We start from the raw sequence: 22,016 nt of genomic DNA on the forward strand, positions 1-22,016 counted from the left end.
CATATGATTCTGTCAGGGAGAAGAATAACTTTACAAGACATTCTATCATGGAGAAGCTAGGGGCAGGAAAAAATCAGCTTGAAAGTCTGCTTTTTAAATCACATCACTTACCTACAATTGTAACTAGTAATATCTAAGCTCCAATAGCTGAGGAATAAAAGGAAAGTAAATTCCCCATTTTTCCTTTCCCCCAGCACTTTGTGCATTAGTCACTTCCCCTATTCTGTAGAGCAGGGCTAGCTAACTGGCAACCCTCAAGCCACTTCTGGCCTACAAGGGGTTAAAGTGCAGCTTGTGGGCTCCTGGGAGGTTGGTGCCTGGGGAGTGGTGGGCTCACATGGCAACAGCAGTTGGGGGGGGGGGGGGGGGGCGGGGCGGCTTGCTGTGCAGTGGGAGCTCTTGGGGGAAGGGAGGACTTTTGCTGCTCCTGTGGCAGGAGCAGGGTTGGGTTGGGTTGGGGGTGGGGAGGCTCCCTTGCATGGTTGCAGCAGCAGAAGGGTTTATGCCACTTGCATGGCAGCAGTGTGGTGGGGGTTTGCCTGTAAAACAAGGGCACTGGGGAACTTGTGATGGTGAGGGCTCATGTTGCTCATGCATTGAAGGGACAGCATGGCGGGGGTCTGAATGTGTGGCCTGGGGCCCACAACTGGTGCAGTTCGTGGTTTCCAGCTGCTCTGAAGTTGGACAGAAGCAATTCTGATACTCTGTACTGGGATAGAGCTGGTGGAGCTCCTCTGTACCATTAGATCTTTATTGGACAGCTCCCTAGTAGAAACAGAAGCAGTAATAAGTAACCAGACATGTCTAGAGAAAGGAACTGGAGGGAGGGCTGGACCCTGAGCACACTTGGCCTGTCCTCTTGGACTTGCAGAAGAAAATAAAACTAAATGTCACCAGAATGCAGAAAAATCCTTTGTTACAGTCCTGGCTGAGCCCCTTTCCCTAGTGACACCTTGCCAGGTATACGAGACCTAAACCTTGGGCTTCACAAACCTTTTAAGCTTACTGAGTCAGTAGTATTCAGACACTTGACTCCCAAATCAGACTTTTTAACTCGCTCCTAGGCTACAGACTCCATGTCTAGTACTCCTCAGATTAAGTTACATTATGGTCTAGGTCAGATAGCTCATAGCAGAACTTGTCCGTTTATAAAATTTTAAACCCTTCTGACAAGGGGCTCCTCCAGAGTGACTTCCAGTCTCTTGTTAGGTGCTTTTATTAATTTTGGTGAACCTGAAATCCACACTGGGAAAACTGGATCCATGGCTGCAGTCAACTCATTGTGTTTGGGTGCTTCCATTTGAATAGGAGATCATCAATGTTGATGACATCCATGGCTTTTTGCCCTTCTCCCCCCACTACTGCTATTTGTCTTTTTCCTTATGAAAATACCATACCATAAATACTTATGTTTTTTTTCTACATACCATACTTACTGGTATTTTCAAGGAAAGATTTATTCCTTAATTCTACCTTCCAAAAACAAGGTGTGCATCTTACACAGGCATGGGCTATGCGAGAAAATACAATGGTAAACAAGACATTTATGAGTGAAGCATAGAGAAATAATTCGGGGGGGTGGAGAGTCACCCACTGGGGCTCATGCTACTCACACAGCAGTGGCAGAGGGACTGCATGCAACAGATGTGCCAGGGAGTCTGTGCAGCCCCCACAGTAGGGCTGTGTGAAGCTTTAGTTGCTGATTTGATTCAGCAGAGATTCTGTCCAATTTGGCGGACAAATCTCCGAATTGAATCAGGAGACCCTAAATCTCTCCAAATCGAATCACAACCCTCTGAACCAGTTCAGAGAGATTTGGAAAGATTCGGACATGGACACAGTTTTAGATGTTTTTTCTACATACCTCAAGGTGGTACCAGGTGGCTTGTGAATGCTGAGGCAGATGGAGCGTCCCACGGGAGCGCTGTGGGGTCCCCAGCATGCATGGCAGCAGACCTGGAAGTGGACCAGAAGCACTTGTGGTCCACTTCCAGGTCCACCGGGGAGTGCATGGGGGGACTCCTTCCCCCACCTCCTGACTTGGTGATTGGTGCCTCCTGGGTCTGGGGGGGCGGGGCGGCACCTGGGGTCCCCCCGTGGCCAATTGCTGAGCGGGGAGGTGCATTCACAAACTGCGCCTGGTACCTGGAGGTATGTAGAAAAAAACGTTTAAAGCTGTGTCTATGGCTGAATCGCCGACTCTCCGAATCTTTGGCCGAACTGAATTGAGACAGCGATCCAAATCAATTAATCGAATCACTGTCCCCAATTTAGGCCGAATCCAAATCGAATACGGCCTAATTCGCACACCCCTACCCCACAGCACACAGCTTGCACAGCATGTAGCCCAGGGCCTGTGACTGGTGTGGCATGTGTCACCCCGGCCACTCTCAAGTTGGACAACCCTGATCTAAATACATTAGTGCTGTATTAACTATTACATGCCCTTATAAATATTACAAAGTCTTTATACAGTGATTTAACATTTACTTCTCAATTTGTGCAGTCCCTTGTTTTCCTGCTTTCCAGAACGTTGGCAAAACTATCAAATACTCTTTTCTTCTTAACAAAAAAAGTGCCCTGACCTAAACTGGTCTTATTTGCTTGGTCAGGTTTTTCACTTGACTTACGGAGATCTGCCGCCATCTGTAGATTTTCCAAATCTGCCAAAGCTTCATTTCCATTCTCCTTGGAATCAGTTCTTTTAGATATGGTGTCTCCTTCTGCATGCTTTGGGACCTCACATAAACTGTGTTGTAAATTTTCCTTTAAAAAGCTTTGGGTATGTGATGAGGAACAGGCATTCCCTTTTCCCTGGTCCAGTTGTAAGCATCGTTCTCCATCAAAAAATGAATGCATTGTCTTAGAAGAGCTAATGTGACTTGAATCTGCCATGCTATTATGCAACTGCAGTTCTGTTTGGTATGGGCTAGAATTTTCTTTACTTATTCCAGACAAGAATTGTTCATCCTTGTATTCATCAAAGCCCTTTTGCATTCTCTGTGCACGGGTCTCAGAAATGTTCATAAGCTGCTGCTGCTGCACTAATAAATTCTGTCTCTCAGTAATCTTTGGAGCAGGTTTCTCATGTGTGCTTTCAGAATGGGACTGAAGAGAGAATTCATCAACAGCTAAATTGGACTGTGGTGACAATACTTTCTTAGTGACCCTGTCTGAACCCAAATCCATGCATGTAAACGTAAAATTGTTGCTCATGTGAGGTGCGTTAACATCTGCCATATTTAATGTAAAATTGTCTTTGCTGTAATTCTTCAGGGAAGAACACTGAGCTACCTGGTTTTCTTCCATATTAATCTCAGTTTCATCTTTCTGATCAGGCTTGTCAAACTGCAAAGTGAGAGCAGAAGATTGATCCAGTTGCAAATCAGTGGCATTAGAAATACTGTCCTCTTTACCTGCAGATCTGGGAGAATATTTTAATGATAAAACTGCATCATCAAAACTTGTATTGTATTTGCAGAATGAATTAGAACTCATGTTTTGTATTGCTGAATGTGAACTAGTAACATACTCTGACTTGAACAGATCGGGAGTTTCATAAATTGGCAGACCATCTAGGTTTAAATCGGACAAAATTATGTGACTGCTGGATTCATCAACCTGAGATGCATTGAGCTGAAGAGCGAATGGATTTGTTTCAGACATATCAGTATCTGAGTCAGAAGTAATAACTGTTTCAGAACATTCTTTATTCTGATTTTTGTGTTCTTCCATTGCATCTTTAAATCCAGAGCTAATGCTAGGACTCCTTAGCAATGTAGAGAACTTCTCAGTACCAGTATTTAAGCAAACTTTTTCCAGTCCTGGCTGACTGGTTATGTGATCATTGCCAATATCAGATTGCTCAAATTCACATTCTGCTAAAGAATTACAATCACTTAGTGTGAATTCAGACCCTTCATCTGTAGAGGTGCTGTCACTACAGATGTCAACTGGCTTGTTTTTATTACTAGTTTTAATATTGGATCTGTACCCTGGTATGCTAGCACAAGAGTTTCCTTGTACTTGCCAGGTGTTAAAATTCTCATATACATCATTCTTATAACTGTTGGGCAAAATAAGATCCTCGTCACTAAATACATTCATGTTATCATTTATGTCAAGCACTGTATCATAGTTATGCTTTTGGGGCTTAAACTGTTGCATGGTCAGTGATTCAGCATGGGACATCACTTCTCTCAGCCTAGGAGAATCCAGCATAGATGCTGCAAATTCAGAATGCAACAGATCAAAGCTTTTGTTTACATCACTGCTTCCAGGTATCTGTCCATTTACGTGTATTTGGGCTAAAGAGGATGGAAAGTTATTTCCTCCTGTGAAACATGAATCTCCATTAATTGAGTATTTTAGACCATGTGATGAAATATCACTGCTTGTAGATCGGCTTGGATTGGCGTTTTTGCTGTTCTGATGGTCTGATCTTAAAGAAAAGTGTTCATTATCAGTAACTATATCTGCTTCACTAGCAGAATCAGTTGCTTGACTATGTGGAGACATCTTTTGTTTATTTATTTTGATACTGTTGCTGCTTTGGTCTTGGTTTCTTTCTTCTTCTACTCTGTTATGAAGTGCAACGTCATGCAAGCTAGAGGAGCCTACATATTCTGAGGAGCTTCCAGTCAAAAAAGATGAATTGTGCCATGCCTTGGTTGGTGCAGTTTTGTTATTCTCTCTCGTCAGGGTTTCAGCTGAAAAACTCTGATTGCAATATGTGTTTTCTGAAGTTGAACTTTTGTTTCTGCACATTTGTCTCCACAAGGGACTAATGTAAGGTCTACTTAAAGCGCCAAGACAAAATGCACAAACAAATGTGATGAACACGGAGAGGCAGACTGCCAAGGTAAAGTCTTGCTCTGTTCTTCCTTGTCTAAAAACAGCATTGATATCTCTGATATTTCTAACCAAGAATGGTGAAAGCTTTTGCTTCACTTCCACATCATAGATCAGATATTTTTTTGTCTTGTTGAAAATACACACATACAGTCCTTCTGCAGATTTCCCAACATTATATATAACTAAATTGTTAATTTCATTCTGTTTAATATGAGGAAGCCAGTTATCTTTGGAAATTCTGCCACCAGGAGTCCACCAATAGACTTCTTCTTTTCCTGAAATGGAATAGAAAATAGTCAAGAATTAAAGGCTGACTACATATATAAATCTTGTTGCTTGATGGTCTTGATTGTCATAACCATTTTAAAAGGACCCCATGCCTGGTATCTCTTTTTAAATATTTTACATGGTATTTCTTCATTATAAAACACTTATCTACCAATAAGCTGGTGGGTTAAAAGGTATTCTCTTCATCTGCATTTCTGCTATGAACTGTTGTATACCAAACTGCCATACTTTAAATGAGAAAAAAAAAATTGTTGGGAGAATTTTTGGAATTACACAAATACCATCCTGATTTACACTAATACCTGACTTACTGTATCATGATAAATATTTATCTATAGCTGTATCTATTTGATAGTCAATTGAAACTTCTCTGAGTGCACAATATGGCTGCCCATAGTTTATGGTATACCTTTCAGGTACTGTAGTTACATATGGGCTCAAAATCTGTATGAACTTTCTGTTCATTTTTTGGATACAATTCAGTGTATTTGGACATTTTAGAGAGAAACTTTCTCATGGTTTTTTATTCTGGTAGTAGATACTAGCTGGCAAATCTCAACATATTTGTTCATTTGGGAGGTAAACCATTCGAAAAGAGAGGTCCTCGAGCCTGCTTTTTACTCTCCTATTAGTCTGTTGGTGCCCAGCTACGTTGCCTTCCTGACCACAGCAAAATGTCCTTATTTATTCAGAGTCTGTCTTAGCCTTTCCTCTAAGCAGGGAAAGTCTTAGCCTCATGGATTTTGTCACTGACATTCAGAGGGTTTAATATTAGCAGTGGGTCAAGTAGAAATTGTTTATGGAGTGAGTTGTGAGCTTAGGGCTTTGGGTAGTGACAATGATAAAACTGCTTTCCCTTCAACTGTTCATTATGAAACACCAACTTGTTCAATCTTATTTCTCTTTGAGTTACCCAGAAACAGTATCCAATAGCCATTGTTTCTAATAGACCTATTCTGTTTTCTCCATTCTCCAAACTGCCTAGCAATTTCTGATATATTAGCTGTTCTTAGCTACTTGTCTGACTACTGTTTCACTATAAATTAGCCTCTCTCTCATCCTCATCTAACAGCATTTTTAAATAAAAATATTTTTCAAGCTAACTTTAAGAATTAACATAAAAATTGTGATAAAATACACCTGAGATTATTTAGTGTGAAACCTTTTTAATCCTGCATGTATTTTACAGGAATTTAAGATGTGGATGGATACAAAATTGTGTTACATACCCCATGTTTCATCCACGCCACAGTGTAGCACAGATGTCTCTCCTATTTCGATAATAGTTTTCTTTAGTGAAACATTATCATCTACAAGCATTTCACAGTTTAAATCCAAACTTGTGAGAGAGAGTAGAGTTTTTCCCAGGGTGCTGATAGGTTCACTGCATAAAATATTCAATTTTTCTCTCAAGGATGCAGAAATAAAACTAATGAATTGTTTGAAATGCATCAGCCTGCAATCGCAAATCCAGGGATTGTTCGATAAATCCACTTCAAGATGAAATATGTTGAGTTCTATGAACATCTCTGGTAAAATGGTTGTCATAACATTGTTGCTGAGATCAAGAACCTATTTGGAAATAAATTGCTTAAAATTAATTTATAAAGAGCTCTAAAGAAGAATGGCATCTAACTTTTGTATCATTAGAACAAATGGTATCTTAAATATATGAATACTAAACACTTAAGGAAGCAGGAGAAAGGAAACATTCCTAATATTGTAAATATAGTTGCTCTACAGTTTTGCTGATTGATTTGATCATTTAAAAGGTACAGAAAATGCCAATTCATATATTAAGAGAAAAAGTTTTTCTCCACAAAATGTGATCATAATATGTGAACCTCCTGCATAGTGTACTGGGTCCTCTCCATGGTGTTCCTCTTAGTAGTTGGTGACTAGGAGCCTTTGTCAAAGACTGTTTATTCATGAAAATGCTCTGTGCTTTTATTTTTTTTACTATTTGGCTCTCCACCAGTCTCCTCAGCAGTGTACCTCCAGAGCCATGTTACTTAGACTGCTTCTGAAACCCCCTCTCCACAAAAAGGAAAGGTGATGGGATCAGCATTAACTTACTTTGTACTCTATAGTATTCACTTTTTCTCTTTCCACCCTCATATGCTAAAGTAGATTTTAGTTGTTCTCTCAGGACCCTCACTGTTCCTCTGTTCATGTCTTTGTTTCTAAAGGTAACTTTATTTCCTTCAACCCAGAACATTGCCTCAATAGCATTCTCTCATTCTGTTCCCTGATGAAATTATTTTCACCCCTTCAGTGGTTTAATATTAGAGGAAGATAATTCTGCAATATATATACACAGATGATCAACTTAGGTGAGGAATGAAGCATGAATGTTAAGTAGCCAAAGTGTAAGGGCAAAAATATATTAAACAAACTCTACTATTGAACTCTATTTACCACTTTTTAAAATCTGAGATCTTGTTAATTTAAAAATCTTGGTCCTGTGGGAGTGGAAAGTATAAATAAAAGACCTTAGGTCCCAATTGGTTATTTTAATTATTGTTATATTTCCTCCTATTCTTCTTTGCAAATTTGTCTTTGGGTAATGTCTATGCTTTAAATTGCAGTGTAGCATAGAAATATCTGAACTAGCTTTAAATGAGTTAGATTGGGTCCATGAAGCAATGGAGCACAGAGCTTCATGGAGGCTAACTGACCCTTCCAATCAGCAGTCCATAACACAGACCAGTGATTCTCAACCAGTGTGCTGTGGATCCTGGGGAGCCTTGGGATCCTTTCAAGGGTGCTGTGGGGTGCCACACAATTTTGACAAGGATAAACCTAGAGATTTTAAATAGGAATCCATGGTGTTAAAACATTTTAGTCTATTGTGTGTCTTTCTGAATTCTTGGTAAAACTAATGAAAACTCAGATCTGTCATAGACATATTTTGTCTATTGATCCCTTTTTCTGTTAATGAACAATAGTGACTGGGAAAAATAACTTGAGTTATGTTCACTGCATTCTGGAACTACATGGTCTGGCCACTAAGGTAAGTGCACCCATACATAGTATGTTGTAAAAGCCATGTTAACCTGTGTTTTGGTTCATAGTAAGCCCATGCATATTGCTTGTACTTTTATAACGAGTCTGCACCAGCTTCTCTACTTGTAGAGGGCTTTACTAAGAAAGAAACCACACATTTCATGACTCATGGTAACCTAAGCCAGATCCTGTGAAGAATCCACATGACAGATTTTTCAGGGAACCAGAATTGGGAGATCTTGTTCATATGACTCCTGGTGGACTCCAGTTGCTCGAAGTAGAGCATTCTGCCAAATTTGGTCTAAAGTTCAAGAAATCCCATTAGATTAATAGATGTTTGGGTCGGAAGGGACCTCAGCAGATCATGAAGTCCAACCCTCTGCCCTGGGCAGGAAAAAGTGCTGGGGTCAGACAACCCCAGCCCGGTGCATGTCTAGCCTCCTCTTAAAGACCTCCAAGGTAGGGGAGAGCACCACCTCCCTTGGAAACTCATTCCAGATTCTGGCAACCATTACTGTAAAGAAGTTCTTCCTGATGTCTAACCTAAATCTGCTCTCTGCCAGTTTGTGGCCATTGTCCCTAGTTATTCCAAGTGGTGCCCTAGTAAACAGAGCATCTCCTATTCCTTGCTGCCCCGCCCAATGAATTTGTAGGCAGCCACAAGATCACCTCTCAGCCTTCTCTTGCAGAGGCTGAAGAGATACAGGGCCCTTAAATCTCTCCTCATAGGGCTTTGCCTGCAGGCCCCTAACCATACAAGTGGCGCTCCTCTGAACCCTCTCAAAGTTGTCCATATCCCTTTTGAAGTGTCATGCCCAAAACTGGATGCAGTACTCCAACTGAGGCCTGACCAATGTCACATAGAGGGGAAGTATCACCTCCCTGGCCCTGTTTGTCATGCACCTGCTAATACATGATAAAATGTGGTTAGCTTTACTGATTGCTTCATCACATTGATGACTCATATTCACCTTGGTGTCAACAATGACTCCAAGATCCCTTTCTGCTGCTGTGTGAAGAGGACTTTGTTCTTATTTTCAGTTGAAATAAAAGTTGTGTGTAACATGCTTTTCCTTAAATTATTATGTTATCATTAGTCTACTACTTTGAAGTTGGTGTGTATACACATAAGGTTTAAGGAGCTTTGGGTGGGATGGGATGGGGTGGCTTAGGGAGGGGTAGTCAGAGTGAGCAGGCAATCAGATGACCTCCTGCGGTCTCTTCCAGACCTACTTTTCTATGATTCTATGAATACATAAAGAGTAGTGTAATTTCATAAGAAGATAAAAGGTCTACTTTTAAAAACTGGCACACTTAAAAATGTACAAATATTTGCATATTTTATAATTTCATGAACTAGTTATGGTTTAAAATAGTTGTCATAGGATGGGGATAAGAGATTTTGTTCAGATATTCAAAAATCATATACTGATGATCATGGATTAATGTCTTACTGCTAAATAATCTATACTTAATATATCATTAACAAGTAGTAATGCAAACCATTATTACTGGACAAATTATAATGCTGCTTTTACAACCTGCAATTTTTTGAGATTCTTGAAGGCATCAGGATGAATTTTGGTTATCTTGTTATTTTGTAAGTAGATATTCTTTAGCTGCGAACAGTTGTGAAAATCATTCTGTTCAATCTGTAATATTTCATTAGATGACAGATGGACACTTCGTAAAGACTGCAGCATTCCTAGTCCTGAAAATACAATGGAAGTTGTTGTGAATCTAATGTTCTTGCTTGACAAAATACAACTGTTTTCTCAGTGCTTCACCAGTTCCCTTAAGTGAAAAATTTTGTTGCAAATGGTTGATGCAATCCTTGAACATGCTTTCTTTTCCACATTGTCCTGTTTTTAAAGGCTACATAATATCAATACCAGTTAGTTTACTCTTTTAGCAATTGCGTATGATCTGAAATTCTCCTTTCTATTTATGAGTTCATAAAAACAGGAATAATCTTCCATGCTGTCAAAAAACATCTCCTTATACATACTTCCCATTTGTAGCTATTTGCAACTTTTGAAACTAATAATTATTTTTCATCTACCTGCTTTGAATGGGGTTTTTGTTGACCATGTCAGCAAATAAAATTAGTAAAATACAGCTATGCAGCTCTCATCCTAGTGGTTTTGTATGGAGGCTATTTTATAGGGACCCATTCCTAAAAAGGACTTTTGGTAATAAAATGCTTCAAGGGCACCTTCTGGCTAAACCACCTCTTTGGCCAAATTCTGTTGTCAAGCACATATGCACAGCAGCTATTGAAGTCTATCATTGTCCCATGCATGCTTTGGGAATGTACTGAATTTAAACACTACCTTCAAGCATAACAGTTTTGGTATATACTGAATTCCTATAACGTTCATTTGATTATAAACATCAGACCAGTGTTCTTCTGCAAGACATACTGATTCCTCACCATATATGGCAGCTTATCAACCACATGATTACATTTATCTAGCTAAACAATCACTAAGATACTCAGCATTGCATATTCTAGCACAAGCTGTGTCAATAGCTTCTACAGAAGCGCCTCAGATTTCAAGATAAGGTATACCAATTTGCCACGTTATGGAATTATTTGAGGACAAAAGGGCAAAATTGTAGGGTGAAAGTTAATACTCTATTTCAGGGTGTCAAACTGAATAAAACCAGATCCTGACTTTGGGCTCCTTCCAGGCTGGATTCATAGGGTCAGTGGTAAGGGATCTGGGGGCAGTAGTGGGGATCAGGTTGGCACAGGGTAAGTGAGGGCTGTATCTGCAGTCCTGGTGCACCCCACTGTTGCTGATACCCATATCCATCATGGTCTGGGGGCCCTGAATTCTGGAGCAGACCCAACCCCCCTGGCCCTTCCCCCAACTTTTGGTAGTCTGCTGGTAGCCCAGCAGGCTGGCTGGATCTTTGACACCCCTGTTCTACTTAAGACTTATTTGATTTTAGGATTATTCAGGACCCTACCATAAAACTTTTGAGTTCCATTTACAGACACTAAAGTGTGTGAAACTGTTAGCATGACCAGAACTTTTTTCCAAAAGGCATTCAGGGCTCAGGCACCATCATAAATGCCAATATTTTTCTAACTTGTTCACTGCATAATTTAATTTGTGTGTTTAGAGCTTGGATTGTCTGTTGATACACCATTGCAGTTTCCTCGGGACCATAATCTATGCATAAACTTCCTTCTTACCAGCAGCTGTCAGTTTTGGTTCGAGTTTTAAATTGAATTATATTCAGATACATTTAGAATTGGGTGACATCTATGTTTAAAAAATAGAACTGGACAATTTGATTTTCTGAAACTCTGAAATCTGAGCCAGTTTTGTATGCAAGTTTTCACTTCCCTCAAGGATGGAATTATAAAGTCCCTATCCTTTCTCACTAATTTTCTTTTGGCTAGGGTAGGGATTTGGACTCCCCAGATCTGTGGATGCAGATATTGGCATGAGTACATCCAAGAGATATGGAGGCTAAATTCATTGATGTTTTTTGAGGCATTTGGCTACTACAGTGATGAGAACCATAGAAAAGCCTGTAAAAATAATTTTGTTCTGCTGCCTTTCGGCTTATATTAGGTGATTTTTTTCATGTCTAATATACCCGAGATAACTAAATAACACGTTCAACTAATGAAATCTGTAAATGTATATTTAAAATCTCTCAGCTGATACTTACCCCTTGGAATTGCACTAAGATTATTTCTCTCAATTGCCAATACTTTTAAAAAAGGAAGGAGACCATAAGTATACACTTTTCTGTGTTTTTCAGACCAGTCTTCAGATTTACATATATCCAGAACAACATAGTGGATAACATTACCATTGAGGTTTAGAGTTTCCAAAAACGGTAGATTTCTGAAGGAATCTAAATGGAATTCAGAAATCAGGTTATTACTTAGATTCAGGTGTTTGATATTCCATTCTTCATTTCTCCAGTTGGACCACAGTAGGACACTGATGGTGTTATAACTTAAATCAAGTACTGTTACTGTTGGTGATATATCCGTGGGGGTAGTAGACTTCCCCGTAAAAGAACAATTCATCAGGAACGTTCCATCCCACCGGCATTTGGAATTGTAAGGAATACCAAAACCTGTCTCCTGTGACTTGAACCCTGAAGATCCAGTATAATTAAGTAAAAGGACCAGAGCCATGACACTCAGGTAAGAATTTGCCATAATATCTAGAAATAAATACACATAATTATTAATAATTAAGAAGCATGAGGGGAAACAGAAAACAGAAATATCTTAAATGTTCCTTTAAGTTAAAAAAAAACAAACAAACTTCACAATCAATCAGTCTGTAAACATTCCATTTTGAATTTGTTACTTTATAAACCGCATATTCCGGTTAAAATTCTTAGAAGCATATTTTCAAGTTATTCTTACTTTTTCTCACAGATGATTAGTCCGTACAGCTACTGCTCAAGAATTTGTCAACTATTACTAGGGACTCTTCATCCCCTATTGTACATAGTTATCGCTACTGGGCAAAGTCTACCAGTCATAATCTATGACACACAGAAGTGGAATGATTCTCATGCTATCAATAAAACACCAGCACTGCTATCAATAAATGAACATGTACTTTAAACTTACATTCACTTGTGTATAAAACTTGTAACGCAGAGTCTGGATTTTAAAAATTTATTTGTTTCATTTCAAAACTTAAGCATTAGAAACTTCGTATTTTGTTTTAACATATTCAAACGGCCACCTTAACAAATGCAGAGGATATTTTTTTCAAGAAGCTATATTAGAAGTACATAGCAGTGTATTTTACAGAGGCACGTAGCCTGTACTTTGAACATCTCTAGAACCTCAAATGCATCTGTAGTAGTTAAATAAATATGTGAGCACAAAAAGTCTTTAAACAAAAGTAGAGAATACAAAAAGTAAATTAGTTAAAGTCAAACCACAAATAAATGCGCAACACAGCGTACTTAGGTCATTCATATTTTTTAAACGGTGTAAACTTTAGTGAAGGCAACCAAATGTACTAACAGTATACAAATAATTAGCAACAGCACCATAGATATTAATCCTTATTTGAATAAGGATTATTTTTGCTGACTTTCAATTAAATATATATAATTTTTAATCAAATTCAGATGCAATTTAACAGTATTGCAGTTGTTAGAAATAAATTGTTCAAACGAACATTGCATTTAGTGTCTCAATAAGACATTCAGTACGAATGCTAAGTGCAGCTAGTGTTTTGAGTCTTCCAGGTATCCAAAAGTTATCAATATTCATTGTATAATGGTTATAATGTTCCCCGGTAGATGTTCTAATTAATCTAGGTACTAAATTTGACTACAATTTTTTCACCTTTGACCAAAAGTACTGTCACTCTTTATATCATGCTTCTATAAATTGAAGCTGATGTAAAAAAGTATCAGTCTGCCATTAGAATATAGTGTGAAAATATTAGAACTTTGCATGTTTCAGGGAAATTTAATTTTAGTCAGGTATGGATAACGCATATCTATTTTTGGAAAATAGTAAGATTTATGAATGAAACACGCTGTGTAAGTACAAAATATTAAGATTTATTCTGCCATGTCTAAAGCGTGTTGATTACTTTCACTTATTTCATATTCTGTTTTTATTCAAGAAAACATCAACCAAAAGCAAAAACTGAACACGCCCTAAAATGCAATCATTGTTGTCTTCATCTGTTCCTTGTATAATCCTCTTTACTGTTTACCCTGTTGTTACCTTCCATCTAAACTATGGCTTCTGTCCTGTAACCTGTTCCATGTTTATGGACTCCTGCATTTATTTCATTAGGGTCCTTCTAAAGTCAAAAGCACAATTCAGGAGAAGAACCTAAGACTGCAAAAGCTTTGGAGCAGAGAGCACGACAGTCTTTTGTGAAATACCTTGCAACCACATGGGCACCATAAAATAATAAATTAGAATGTATTTATCTTCTTATAACAAATGACACATTCAATCGTGAAGTTAATGTGTAACAGTTGTTACAACTCTTAGGAAAAGAATGCATTCTTATCTAGTAAAACCTGGGAATAACATTTCCAGGAATCTGTACATGGCTTCTTGTTAAGTACTGCCTGTTGTAAAAGGAAACCATTTCAAAATAAAAGTCATAAATGAAAAAGGTTTAAAATAAGCAAATCTAAGTTCCATTGACAGAGCAATATGTGAACTTCTCTCCAGAAACTGTTGTAGGGTATAATGGTTTCACTAAGGACCTCAACTGATCATGATACGTAAGAACTTGTCTAACTTTAAAGCGGATAAACAATTCCACTTGCATTAAATTTAGATAATGTGCTTATGTACCATGCTATATTTGGGCCTGAACTACTGTCATATTTAGAATTGTGGCTCAGTAACCATTTCTAATCTGCTAAATTAGAATGTAAATGCCAGGTTACTTGGTAACACATTTGCATTTTTATGAACTGTAAATAACTCTATCTTTTACAAAGTTTTACAGTCATGGTATCAGTCATTACTGCTTATACTAGTGGTATACCAGTGTTTTGAGCATCACTTGTAGAATACCATAAACTAATAAAATTATTTGTATTAAAATATCCAAGAAAAAGATATTGTCCTAGACAGTGAAAAAACTATTATCAATACACCTCAAAATATCACTTTAAGTAACATAAATACAGTGCTTTGCATAGTTTAAATAAATGTTACAACATCATGATGATGGGAAACTGAAAAATACTCTTGATCAATCACAAGGTGTATTGATAATATTTCAAACATGAAAAAAATGAGCAATTCTACTTAAAATAACATTTGTACAATAATACTAATGGATGGAAATATTTCCATGGTAATACTTCTGAATCTAGGGAATATTTTTTAAATAGGCATCATAATATGTAGCCGAAGCAAGGGGAAATTTAAACAAAACTCTGCTATAGGTTCTTTCAGTCACTATATATAAATGTTTTAGGAAATATTAAAGTTACAAGATAGTATGAAAAATCCCAAGTAAGACAACAGTGCCCATATTCCTATCAAGCATACAATCTTTGGCTTTCTTTTGATAGCTGCCTAATGGCTTTTATTGCCGCCCAAAAGTTGAATCCCAATGTTCTTTCTCTAAGCCTCTACTTTAATGAGGTAAAGGACATGCTTATATCGGGACAGCTTATTTTACTAGCTGCCTACATGGGGCCCAGACTTTTCTTAAAATGTCTTCTGAAAGATCCAACCCATTGAAAAGAATTGTAATTGTGAAGACTTTATATTAAGATTCCAACAGTCAATACTTATCAGCTGCAAATATAACTTGAATCTATTTTGATAAAGATTTAATTGCCTTCACCTGGCTACAGTTTTAAAAGCCAACCTCTGTATTTGCATCCAAAGTGTAAGCATGGGTATTGGAACATGCCAAACAGTTTGATGCACTTTGATGTCCAGCATGAGACCAGTTATTTAGATGATGGATTTTCTGCACCCCAAAGAATTATTTATGTGAAACGTGGAAGTGATTGAAGGTGGACCGAAAAAACAGTCTAAAAGGGAACGCTTGCCCTTTGCTTCCCCTTTTGTGTAGTTTCTCTCTAAAAAGTTGGAACACTCAGTTAAATTACTCTTGGGAAGATTCCTAGTTATTTCACTGGGGTTCCCTTCATTCCTGCTAAGCAGGACTCTCATGAAGTGGGCTACAGATACTTCCCCATCTCCTCCTCTGACCCCTTTCTTTAAAGGTGATCCAAAGGGGGGGGGGTGGGGGGAAAGAGAGGCTCTATGGAATAAGAAATACAACAAACAGTATGACTTTTTCACGTACCAAAGTTGGAACAACTATCATCCTCCAAGCCCTGCCCCTTCATTCTATGTTGATTCCAACAACCTGTTAGGAATGTAGGAAGAAAACCTGCATTCTAGAGGCAAAGTATTAAAGGCACTTTTGCAGGAACGCTAAGTGCCTTGTTAGAATCAGGTCTTCAATAAAAATATCTTTTGATTGCAATTAATCAAGGTACTTCAACTGAAGGATGTGCTAAGTCAGAGCCATTATTAGAGTAAATACTTTAAATACTGAAAGTGTGCAATAAGGCATAATACTGTTAAACACAATGCCCTGTGTTAAAAATGCTACAAAACAAATTTAAAGTTATAAACTGCAAAACAACAAATCCTTGCATGCAATTGTTTTATATAGACAAATGTAAACATGTAAATGAACTCTCCAAGCAAACTCTCTCCTCCAAGTGCTTTTACGTTCAGTGCGTGGCTCCACAAGGGTTGACTGCAGTTTGACAACCCATATTGTGGCTCATCACTTGAACTCTAAACAGAGTACCATCTGCACACATGCACAGCTTGTAGCGCACCCAGTCGCCATTGTTAAACTGTTCCCCAAAAGAAGAACTTGGCAGTCGAGATGTGCTGACCATAACAGTTCCATTCAGAATGATGCTGTTTTCCTAGTAAAAGAATAATTATACAAATGTTCAAACAGAGGTAGAGTATTCCTTTTCTGAAGAATAAATTTAACCAATAACTCTTTTCAAAACTACCTTAAAAATGTAAACAAAATAACATTTTTATTTAGTCTGTGAGCTATAACTTCACTAATTTTACCAATGATGTCATCATACACCTCAGTTCAGACCTGCAGTGCATTTTACTCTTCCACTTGGAGGTCAATATTGAGCAAAAACTGCTAATTGCGTAGCAGTCATATCTGTAGTGTTAAAGAATATTTACTGAGGATTAAAAACAAATATCAAGTTTTCCTTTGAAACAATAAATAAGACTTGATTTCATGCTTCCAGACATGAAAGAAAAATGTTTATTTCCATGCTGTTTACCCCTCTACCTGTTCCCCACTCCAAGCAATCCACAGTGCTAACACAACCTCAAAAAATTATTTAGTACAAGTTAGCTCAAAGCTTTTGAAAGCCTTTTAAAAATTGGACTGATATAGTTGCTTTTGTAGTATTTCCAAATAGCAAACTTGAGTTGAACTATTAAACTATTTTCATACAACGTTTCTGCAGATTGATCCCTACAAGAAATGCAATAATTAATTTATCATCTTCAGTTTGAAAACAAGATATTATAAACAACTGCCAACATAAAATACTTACTGCTTTTAATTCCATATCGCCTCCCATCCGAAACTCAATCATTTTGCCCATAATGAAAACTCCTTCATTTCCACGTACGATGGCACGTCCATCAACCTTTATATTTAGATCACTGGTAGCATTGCTGGTAATCTGAGAGAGTGGAAAAAAAGTAAAGGTGGGTACAGTATGAAAAGTTTCATTTATGTGAGTCTACATAGTTTTGTTAAATTGTTTAACTAACAGATATCAAAACCGCTAAAAATTTTCATAAAAAGTATTAATGCATTATCCTTAAATCTCGAAAGGCTTCTCATTTAGTTTTATTTAGAAACAAAGTGCTTGTTTTTTTTTTAAAGGTCTGTTTTGACTAAAAAGCTTAACATTCTAGCCTGTCAGATGGATTATACTTGGCGATTGCTGATCAAGTTTGATTATTGATATCCTCGTTATATTTAATCTGAGAACATTTAGAAGGATACACAATTCATTTGGGTTCTAAATTTAATCTAAATTTTTTTTTGCTATGAAAAGTGACTATGGAAAACTGCTTCCTCTGTACTGGCTTGATCTACTCCTTGTATGCATTGAGTCACATCTGTTTACTGTAGGGATAAAAATAACTTTTGCACTTTTTAGCAGAAAAGGCTGCAGAGCCTTTATTATACATAATGACATACAAGAAAAACATCAGTTTGGCTGTAAGTTCCCTGATTGAGTCTGTAGGACTTGCAGCTGGAAAACTTTTTACTTGGAAATAGAATGTATTTGATTTGGAGGTAATAAATTGACAAATACAGAACTTCATGTTGAGGTTTTCATTTTCAATTTAATTGAACTTAAAAAACTGTTATGTGCTACACAAAAGACATGCGACTTACACACATTTGATTATAACAAAAATATAATCAAGAAAAAGAAAATAATAGGTACAATTTTGGTGATTAGCTTTGTAAATTCTTAAAAAGATGAGGAGGTGACCAAAGATTTTTCAATGGTAGTAATCATACAGCTAACTGGAACTACTACCTGTGCATGAAGTACGTAATATCAAATAGGAATGTGGGCATTCCTTTCCATATAGTTATATTATAATGGCTAGTTAAAATATTATCGTTGTTCTAAATTATTCTGTTATTTACCAAAGTGTGGTAAAACACCCCAAAGTGTTTTAAAATCCATCAAAGACAAATACCCAATTACCGGTGGGGGCACATTTCTCACAGGAGGGCCACTCTCTCTCCAATCTCTCAGTCCTGATCCTCAAGGGAAACTTACACAACACTTCCCAGAGACGAGCCTGCAAGCTCCATTTCATCAACCTCCTGGATACTAGAGATCATGGACTAAACATAGACATTGGATTTTTGATACATTATAATCTGCCTGGCAACTGACTCCCCAGCCCAGCCCCTGGCTTCTTTACTTTTCATTCCATCCAGGAAGAGCACACACCAACTGCTGAAACTTCCTTAGCCTGACGAAGGGTTTTTGAACTCGAAAGCTTGCTTAATAACTATTCTCCAACTATTTGGGTTGGTCTAATAAAAGATATCAAATTCACCCAAGGAACCTTGTCTGCCTATGTCCTTAGACCAACATGGCTACAACCTACACCCCCGTAAAACACCCCATTTACTTATCATTTTTCAGGACTGTTTTTTCAGGGCAATATGATATTCATGACAGAATCATTTTATGGTTAAAATCCTGCATATGCTTGAAAGGCTACATTTCAACAAAAATATATTTCTCATTAGATACAGGACTGTTTGATTGTGAACTCTTAGGTAAGGGAAAACGAGATGAGTATATTAAAATAAGCATACCCTCTCTGTAGATGCTTTTTGTACATTCAAAATTTTTACTCCATTTGGCAGATGAAACTCATGAGTCTCGTAGTCCGTGCTGAACAAAGTATTCTGTGTTCGCGGGTCAACAAATTCCATACCAATATCACTGGTAATGGAAGTTTTGTCCTTTTCAACACTGAGTTTTGTTGTTCCTTGCTGAAATACAATCTTTAGAAACAAATCATGATAATCTTAAATGTTTCTGTCATATTTACAATTACTACCAACACTGCAATTCCCCCATGTGATTGCCCATATACTTTCAACTCATGATCTGACTTACAGGCTGGTTATTCCCAGTGATCACCAAATCTTCATTACGCCTGCCTCCTACAGTACTCTTATATAATGGATGTATGACTCCCATGTCAGATATCTGTTTAAATCTCAGTAAGCCACTCTCATGAAACTCCATGCTATCGCAACCATTGGGCCCAATCCGAATCACAGCCCAGATAACAAGTGTGATCTAAAAGAGTAAAAAAGGGTCATTTTGTATCTATGGACACCGTAGGAAAACAAGCGTGTTCAAAAGACAAAATTTAATTAAATGTTACACTTAAACATTTCTAGCAATGAATCATTTTTACTATGCAAATGTAAAAGGAATGGTTTCTATTAAAAAACAAAACAACCCCCCCCCGTCCTTTGCCTTACTGTGTTAATAGTTCCTACTGGTAACACCAGAGTACAGTAAGTAGCAGCTCTTATTTTAAATACGAATTTTGAAATAAAAACTCCTCTGAAATAAAAAAATCTATTTTCTATATGTATTAAATCACTGTACACTATTTAAGTTAAAAAATCAAGTCATCTTGCTGTCTGAGGTAATAGCTGCACTCTGAACTAAAATTCAAAGGAAAGGTGTTAATGCAGGAAACAGTTAGTCAAGAAAAACCCTCAAAAGTTGTTGGTATACTGAAATGTTTAATTATGAGAAGAAATAATTTTATTATTTAGAGAAAAATGAAAAGCAAAGGCAGGCATTCTAGTAGTGAGCTGGCAAGTAGCAAATCAAAGTGTCAGGTTTACAAATAGTCATAGATGTATTTCAAAAACTAAAGTTCCATGGTTGGCTGAGGTGATTCACTCCATTTCAGTATACTCACTCTGAATGTGCATTGCACTGATACTGCTTTGCCATTATTGAGCTCTGGGAAAGGAAATTAATTTAAGATTCCTGCTTTTTGCCCAGTGAATATTTAGATTTTCAGACAGGAAGGTAATAATGATCCATGTAGTCCCTTGGATAAGAGAATGTTCAGATTTAGGGCATTTACATGTGCTCCAGGAGTGGGGTGGGGAGGGAAGGGGACACTTTAATTAAAGTGGCTCCAGGAGCATCTCTGTTTAAAACGCCTGGACTGTCTCGTGTATCAGCATCCCCGTGCTTAAAAACAGCGGCAAGGGCGCTTTAGTTAAAGCACCCCTGCCGCCATTTTTAAGCCTGGGGACACTGATGCACAAGATGCTGGAGTACGGTAACTACCACGTTCCAGCACACTTGATTGAGTCTGCTCCAATGCACTGTAATTACAACGCGTCAGAGCATTATAAGGCACCCTTAGATTTTAAGCTGTTTGAGTCAGGAACAGCATCTTAATTCCTGTAAAACCACTTGCAAATTTATGTCACTTTAATATCAGTAATAATAGAGGACTTTAGCAAGAAATGCAGTAAAAGGAGAATATAGCTGGTTATTTCTTTAGCTAAGACCCCCCAAAAAAACACAATAATTTGGGAGCTGTTCCAAATAAAAAACCCCAAACCTGTGAAAGTTTTGTTCATACTGCTAATACACAGAAGAGGAGTGGAAAAATAATAAAAAAATCTTTACATTACAAGTTTGTGCTCTCAATATTATTCTGATATATACTGCAATAAGTTTATCTATTTAGCAAAGGCTCAAATACAAAACAAACATAGCCAAATGTCACCTGCAGTCTAAGTAATGTACTCACAATCAAATTGATGACAGCCAAAATAAAAAGGAGGACAATCACACAAATGGCCAAATTGCCTTTCCTGCCTCGTAAGCCTGTTTTATGGAGACGGTCTTCATCAATTGGAATATATCCAGCTTTAAAGTTACTATTGTGTTCTTTATTAATGTTCCTCCGCTCAACAGCTTTCTCACGCATAGACTTCTTCACAGGACCATTAGAGCTTTGCTACGTGATGAAAAACACCAAAGTTAGAATTTAAAGTGACTTGTGGAATATTTAAGCTGTCATTCATGTTTAGAATTTCAGTTTTTAAACTCACCACATCAGTACAGATGGTGTTACCAAAAAACAGTTACAAGGAATTTATCAATTATTAAGATAACATCTGCAAATTATCAGCAAGACTTGTTGCATTAGCATTTCAGCTGTAAATAATGGCAGATTTAATGTAATAAATATGTACAGTGAAATATATTTTATGTATTAGAGCTGATATGGTTCTATCAGATTATTTACTGATGGACACAGATTATTTTTGGTTCCCTCTGGACTAGCGGGTAAATCCATTAAGACACTTACACAAGAATTTAGAAAATGATGCGGATGAAAGCCATAAAATACATCTGATGTGCAGTTTGTACAACCCATTTTTCCTGTTTTTATTTGTCTAACATACCCACAGGAAATGGTGATATACAATGGTTCTCAACCTTTTTGGACTCAAGACATTCCTCCATAATTTTTGTGAATTAAGTAGCACCTAGTTTATATTACAGTGCTTACCTCCTTGCAGAGGGTTTGTACAACCCATTTTTCCTGTTTTTATTTGTCTAACATACCCACAGGAAATGGTGATATACAATGGTTCTCAACCTTTTTGGACTCAAGACATTCCTCCATAATTTTTGTGAATTAAGTAGCACCTAGTTTATATTACAGTGCTTACCTCCTTGCAGAGGGGCTAGGCCGGGGGGGGGGG

General features: G+C 37.5%; 2 protein-coding genes across 3 annotated transcripts in view; both read right to left on the reverse strand.

Annotated features, from left to right (window-relative positions):
• Nucleotides 1-1,989: 1,989 nt before the first annotated feature.
• On the reverse strand, nt 1,990-12,657 carry LRRC66 (leucine rich repeat containing 66). Of its 2 annotated transcripts, none has more exons than XM_025198352.1 (4): nt 12,058-12,657; nt 9,690-9,859; nt 6,372-6,714; nt 1,990-5,129 (listed from the first exon to the last, which is right to left on the reverse strand). In XM_025198352.1, exons 1-4 carry the CDS (start codon nt 12,338-12,340, stop codon nt 2,494-2,496), a joined length of 3,432 nt encoding a protein of 1,143 aa, XP_025054137.1. In that variant the 5' UTR covers nt 12,341-12,657; the 3' UTR covers nt 1,990-2,493. The 2 variants fall into 2 exon arrangements, with proteins under 2 accessions (XP_025054137.1, XP_006019095.3); XM_006019033.3 differs by having other exon boundaries at nt 11,839-12,657.
• Nucleotides 12,658-12,797: 140 nt separating this feature from the next.
• The window catches only part of SGCB (sarcoglycan beta), an 11,254-nt gene continuing 2,035 nt past the window's right edge, over nt 12,798-22,016 (reverse strand). The window contains 6 exon segments of the mRNA XM_014517660.2: nt 12,798-16,593; nt 17,260-17,391; nt 19,068-19,259; nt 19,375-19,560; nt 21,053-21,262; nt 21,394-21,422. Coding sequence (XP_014373146.2) covers nt 16,390-16,593; nt 17,260-17,391; nt 19,068-19,259; nt 19,375-19,560; nt 21,053-21,262; nt 21,394-21,422 — 953 coding nt within the window. The 3' untranslated portion in view covers nt 12,798-16,389.

The sequence above is a fragment of the Alligator sinensis genome, unplaced genomic scaffold (assembly GCF_000455745.1).
Source record: "Alligator sinensis unplaced genomic scaffold, ASM45574v1 scaffold134_1, whole genome shotgun sequence".
NCBI lineage: Eukaryota > Metazoa > Chordata > Crocodylia > Alligatoridae > Alligator > Alligator sinensis.

What these genes read in the sequence shown, in the direction of transcription:
- LRRC66 (XM_006019033.3), bottom strand. Translation starts at nt 12,340, where the DNA reads ATGGCAAATTCTTACCTGAGTGTCATGGCTCTGGTCCTTTTACTTAAT. An exon ending in TCTTAGTGCAATTCCAAGGG is followed by an intron (nt 9,860 to 11,838) that starts GTAAGTATCAGC and finishes TTGTATTTTCAG; the next exon opens with GACTAGGAATGCTGCAGTCT. An exon ending in TGGCGTGGATGAAACATGGG is followed by an intron (nt 5,130 to 6,371) that starts GTATGTAACACA and finishes ATTCCATTTCAG; the next exon opens with GAAAAGAAGAAGTCTATTGG.